Source organism: Urtica dioica, chromosome 1 (assembly GCF_054948205.1).
Source record: "Urtica dioica subsp. dioica isolate 48M chromosome 1, U.dioica_male_clone48M_v1_H2, whole genome shotgun sequence".
Lineage (NCBI taxonomy): Eukaryota > Viridiplantae > Streptophyta > Magnoliopsida > Rosales > Urticaceae > Urtica > Urtica dioica.
In genome coordinates, this window is record NC_142756.1 from 3,781,695 (window position 1) to 3,788,197 (window position 6,503).

Below are 6,503 nucleotides of genomic sequence, written 5' to 3' on the forward strand. Positions count from 1 at the left end.
ATATTTAGTTATCTGGATGAGTATCCTGTGCGACGTTTAGTAGTGTTAATGTCAAACATTTAAGTTAATTAATTTTTTAATTTTCTGTTTATTTATTTATTTCATCTAAGGTATTGCTTTAAATTTCCTCCATCAAGCTGTCACTCTAATATTAGATCATTCCAACGTCAGATTCCAAATGAACTGGGCTGGATTAATACGAAAGCGACGGATTTAATCCTGTAAAAGTTACGCATAATGATTAAATTATTTATTTAATAACCCCATCGTTGACGTTATTAGGTCACAAAAAACAACGTATCAATAAAGATCAACTAAGTGGGGACCACAACGTATCAATAAAGAATCTTCTTGCTGGATAGTTTTTTTTTGCTTGCCATAGCGGCCGTTTGCCATTTGCCATTTGCCAAGTCAAAGTCAAACAACTGAGCCGAACTTTGTGTTACACCATTTGGCAAATGCCAAATTTTTCTCTATCTATTTAATTTTTTTTTGGATTATTATAGTTTATCTTTCTAAAACCCCCTTTGTAGAGAGAGAGATTGACAGAAAGTCTTTCTCTTCTCTTTGTTTCTTCTCTCAGCTTCAAACAGGTCTTCAACAATGGCGAACATCTCAATGCTGTTGTGTTTCATCACCGTCATAGCTTTCTCGTCTGGGATTCACAGTGTCTCGGCTCGGAAACAGCCTAAAATTGATTTTTATGAGCTGACAAATGGTAAAATTTCAGTCAATCTCACCAACTGGGGTGCTACGATAGTCTCTCTTCTCGTGCCTGACAGATATGGTTTGTTCACAACCCAAACTTTTATCAATGAAACAATTTTATATTATATTTTTATTTCTGGGTAGCTCTAAAGTTTGCATTTTTTTCCAATTTTATTTATTTATTTTTGTAGGAAAAATGGCTGATGTAGTTCTTGGGTACGATTCAATCAAGAGTTACCAGGTAAAGCTTTTAACTTTCTTGTTTTGTTATGTGCTATTAATTGTCATTATTATCTCATCTTATTAGAACTGTTGCATTGTTGTAAAGCTACGGTCATTCTTTCATTACAACTTATATAGATTATGGTACAATCTTTATATCGTCTGAAAATAGGATGCTCCTAAAACTAAAAGTTTGCTGGAACTTATATTTTATAGTTAATTAAAGTTACAAAAATTTAATCAGTAATTTTTTTTCCTACTCAATTTGGGACTGAATAATTAGTTTTGATAGTTCCGTTTAAGTGCTATTGATGGTCTGACTTTTAAGTCTCAGAAAGGTTTTATTGTTCTTGTGGGGTTTGTGTACAATATTTTTGGCTTTTAGATTAAGATTGTACATCTCAATAGGAAGAAGAAAAAAGGAGGAGAAAAGTGTAAAAACTTTAACATGCATTTTAAGTGATTTGGGTTCTGTTTTGTTGGACAACGAGATCAATAATAAAGTAGACAAGTTGACAACAAGGAAGATTGAAATTTGAAACAAAAGTGTTTTTTTTTTTTTTTTTTTTTTTTTTTTTTTTTTCAATATAAGAAAAGATAAGGCTGTTTATTATTTGTGGTTGATTGGATATTGTCTCTCAACGTGACATGTTTAGACTTCGATTTGTTTTGCTCGGGACAGCTTCGGATCCCTAACAAGACTATGAACAGTTAATCATTTTTCATACAAATAATTGAGGAGCCCCTTTGAATTTTTTTATAGACAGTTGTACTTAAGTGCTTAGATTTTTTATTTAGATTAGTCTAGTCTCTGAGCTTCTTTTTTTTTTTTAATTTTTTTTTAATTTTTTTTTAATACAAAAATTAGTTAATTTTTAAATGAATATTTACCAAGGAAAATCCCACGAATAAACATGATTTAATCACATTACATATCTCTACCATCGTCTAATCACACAAAATAATTGGCAAGACGACTTTATTTGTCAAATTTAATTAATTCGAGACTAGATTGGCCAACATTAATGTTTAGGGGCTACAGAGCCAATTTGCTCTCTTTTTTGTTTTTCTCTTTTCGTGAAAGTCTTATCTTTGAGAGTAACATGTGAATGTCTTGCCATTAACGTGATTCTAATGCAGCAGTAATTGAAAACATCAGAGAGTGGTTCCTGACTAGCAAATTTAAATTAATATGTAAAATTTAAATACTTTTCAGACTGATGAGCCGTATTTTGGCGCTATTGTTGGACGCGTTGCAAACCGGATTGGACGAGCTCGATTCAAGTTGAACGGTCGAGTTTACAAACTATTTGCGAACGACGGAAACAATACTCTTCATGGTAATTAATTACCAATCTCCCTTAGTTACAACGTCACATTGTTTACGAGAAACTATTTGCTTCGAAGCCATCTGAACTGAAATCGTTGAAATCAGGTGGCAAGGTCGGATTCAGCGATGTTGCTTGGGAGGTGAAAGGTTATCGCAACAAAGGCCCCGCTCCTTTCGTATTGTTCTCTTACTGCAGTCACGACGGCGAAGAAGGTACGAAAAAAAAAACTGTTTGGCTCTGTTTCTCTGATGCAGATTTAACTGAAGAAATTACCTTGAATGTCACCGTTTCAAACTTAAATTTTTTTAACTGTCCTGTTAACTATTTTTATTTCATAAATATATTTTTTATTGTATTTTCCTTGTTGTTTATAGTTTTGTCTGAATTTTTATTTATTTATTTTTTAAGAACACAGACAAAATGGCTTGAGTTTTTTTTATTTAAAAATAAGATATTTATGAAAATTTTGAAATAGAAGATATTCTTGGATTATAAAGTGGTAAATGCTGTTTAACTTTGAAGTAGTCAATTTTTTTCCTTGATATTTACAATTTAAAAAAAAAAAAATTGTTTGTTTTATACTCTGTTTAACTTTATTTTCTATTTACCATTTTATTTACAAGAAATTTGAAAAACGCTATTTTTGAAAAGAAAGAAGCGTTATCATTGTAATTTCCCCATCTTTATGTGAGGTAAATTTAGACACTGGTCTGGCCCATATTAAGATTTATACAAGAATTTTTTGTAAAATTTTCAATGACGTCCTAAAATGCCAGCGCTAGAGCCAATAGAAGACTATCCAGATTCATATATTTTGCTAAAAGTACTTGTAGTTTACTCTTTTTCTCCCCTTAACTTTTTATTACATTACATTCAGCCCCCATTTATATTTAACACAACTTCCCGGCTCTCAGGCTTCCCCGGAGATCTCCTCGTGAGCGTGAAATACACGCTCCAAAAAGGCGACAACTTGGAAGTGTCGATGCGTGCAAAGACTCTGAACAAACCGACCCCAGTGAACCTCGCTCAACACACGTACTGGAACCTCGGCGGCCACGACAGCGGCGACATCCTCAACAACAAGGTCATGATCTCCGGGTCCCACATCACGGAGGTCGACACGGCGCTCATCCCCACGGGAAAGCTCGTCCCCGTGAAGGGCACGCCGTACGATCTCCTGGAGCCTCGCCTCCTCCGTGACACCATCAAGGGCCTTCCCAATGGCTACGACATCAACTACGCGATCGACTCGTACGATAACAAGCCGATGAAGCGCGCGGCGGTGGTGCTCCACCGCGGCTCGGGGCGGTCTCTTGTGGTGTGGACCGACGCGCCGGGCGTGCAATTCTACACGGGGAATTTTATTGACAACGTGAAGGGAAAAGGAGGGTTTGTTTACAAAGCCCACGCCGGGCTTTGTCTCGAGACTCAGGGCTTCCCTGACGCCGTGAACCAACCCAACTTCCCATCGACCATTGTGACGAAAGAAAAACCTTACAAACACACAATGGTGTACAAGTTTAATTACTGAGAAAAAAGACCTCTTGCTTAGTGAAGTGTTGTGTTGAGAAGGGGATAATAAACAGTGGTGTGCGAGGTGTTACTAACCCTAATGGTACCATTAATTAGGAGGAAAGTGTAAAGTGTTGGAGGGAATTGAGTTATTATCGTTAAGTGAATGTTCAGTTTGTTTCAGAGCAGAATAAGAAAAAAAAAACAAGGATGTCCAGTTTGTTTTAGCCCTTTGCAACAAGTAAACCTTTTAATTGTACTGCACTTATGATTTTATCAACATGCATTGTGATATTCCTTGTATTACTTATTATCTTAGATACACGTCGTCTTTTATCTTGGTGGTGGTTCTTAGAAAATAACAATCAAATAATAATTGCAAGAATCGATAAATGCATAATTTGCAACATTATAATAAGAGCAACGTAACCATTTTGAAACATGACTTTTGAAATCTAACTCACGTTTGGTAAATTTTGCAATCTAGTCATTTACTGAAATTTAAGGTTATAAAATATCTAATTTACAGCCCACGTTTGACCGATTTATATTGTATACAACAATTTAATTTCAAATTTTTGAATTTATAATAGGAGATTCGGTGATGTAATTAAAAGAGAAAGGAAATATTATTGATTGAATAAGTCAAACAGGATAATGAAATACACGTAATTACTCATGACCCGTTCAAAATTTGAAAATAAATTTGGAAAATAAAAAGACCGCATTAAATGCGTATTAAAGGAAAGGAAAGGAAAGAAATCGGCTCTACTTGCACATATGTAAATTTACCATAATTAACAAAGCAGCAGAGATTAACAAAAAATTACAAACATTTACACTGTATTTGCTTACACGGCTATAATGTTCATTAAAGAAATAAACGCTCAATAACCAACTTTGCCAAATATAATTTTTTTTTTTAAAATTCGAAATCTATACACGTATTTATATTGTATACAGAAATTTAATTTCAGATTTTTGAATTCATAATAGGAGATTCGGTGATGTAATTAAAAGGGAAATGAGATATTTATTGATTGAATACGTTAAACAAGATAATGAATACACGTAATTACTCATGACCCGTTCAAAATTTGAAAATAAATTTGAAAAACAAAAAGACCGTATTAAATGCGTATTAAAGGAAAGAAAAGAAATCGGTTATACCTGCATATATTTAAATTTACCATAATTAACAGAAATTAACAAAGCAGCGGAGATTAACAAAAAATTACAAACATTTACACTGTATTTGCTTACACGGCTATAATGTTCATTAAAGAAATAAACGCTCAATAACCAACTTTGCCAAATATATAATTTTTTTAAAAATTCGAAATATATACACGTGTATTAACTTCGAAAATTTTGAATGATCAAATGTGGGCTACAAGTTTTTTAAGCCAAATTATAGTAGAGGATATCATAGTAATTAACATCTTACATAATTCAGACATGTCATCATTTTTGGCTAGAGTGAAAATTTGGACGAAACGTTGGCTAGATTACAATTTCAACGTTTCAAGTGGCTTAGTTCGACTAATTTTTCTTAAAATAATGGTAACAAAAAACAAAATAAACTAAAGTGTAGACAATATTTCAAAGGAACGAAAATGAAAATTTAATTAGCAGGTACAACACCTTAACCAGTGGAATTGATGATCAACCGTTTCTCATGATATAACGGCGAGTTCAACTCCGAAGAAAAACAAAATTGTGCAAGGAACTATCACTAGAGCACAACAAAAGAAATAATAATTTATAGAGAGGAGATGAAACCTTTTGAAGGATTGTGTTCAGTCTGTCCAAATGAGAGCATTCTTCCAACTTTTATTGGTACGGTATGCAGTAGATCAATCCTAGATTTTTGACACCGTTGTTTTGTGGCCTGAATATGTGTTTTAGCTGCATTTTTCCGTCGACACTCTTATGCAAAAACTACGACAAAGCTCAAAATAAAGGGACCTCTTCGGAAAAAGGACAAGGTGAATAACTCAATCCCAAAGACAAAGTCCACTAGGTGGCCCACAAGATTCGAGAATCAAGTCAAAACTAGAGATCCAATCCCGAATATCAAATCAAGCCCTTAGGCCCGCAAGCTAGCACTGAGAAAGGATGAGGAATTTCATTTTCTAAACTTCAAAATATCTTAACTGAACCTCTTAAGTTCATAATATCTTAAATTGGACCTTTGACTCATTTTTGGACAAAAATTCCCTTAAATGTAATTTAAACATTTTTTTCCATCTATATTCGTCGTAATCTGTCTCTACACATCGCTATCTAATAGTTTAATCGCAAACTATCTCTATCCATCTTTACCCGTCGCAAGGTCTATCTCAAACTGTCTCAAATTATTTCAAACCGTCGCAACCCGTCTATCACTATTGTCGTAAAAAAATAAAAAAAATTCATCTTTAACCATCGTAAACCATCTAAAAATTCTGAAATTTTTCACACTATTTAACATTAAATCTAACCTAAGTCAAAATACCAGTCCAACCTTGTCTAAACTGATTCAAAATGTAAAACAATAGAACTTACCCATTTTATTGAACTTCAATCCATGAAATCCACGATTTTAGAGAGAATCCGAGATATATATTGAACGAGAAGTGGTAAAATGAAAAAGAAAAGTTGAATATGGTCTTTAAACTTCATTCAATGGTATTTTTGTCAAAAAATGGACAAAAGTCCAATTTTCAAATATTATGAACATAAGAGGTC

General features: G+C 33.5%; 1 protein-coding gene across 1 annotated transcript; it reads left to right on the forward strand.

The window, feature by feature from the left end:
• The first annotated feature begins 528 nt into the window (after nucleotides 1-528).
• Nucleotides 529-4,000, forward strand: LOC149406502 (Galactose mutarotase-like superfamily protein). The gene is made up of 5 exons (XM_089607236.1): nucleotides 529-787; nucleotides 900-949; nucleotides 2,147-2,270; nucleotides 2,366-2,473; nucleotides 3,176-4,000. The coding sequence occupies exons 1-5, from the start codon at nucleotides 604-606 to the stop codon at nucleotides 3,790-3,792; spliced, it is 1,083 nt and encodes a 360-aa protein (XP_089463362.1). The 5' UTR covers nucleotides 529-603; the 3' UTR covers nucleotides 3,793-4,000.
• The last annotated feature ends 2,503 nt before the right edge of the window (nucleotides 4,001-6,503 follow it).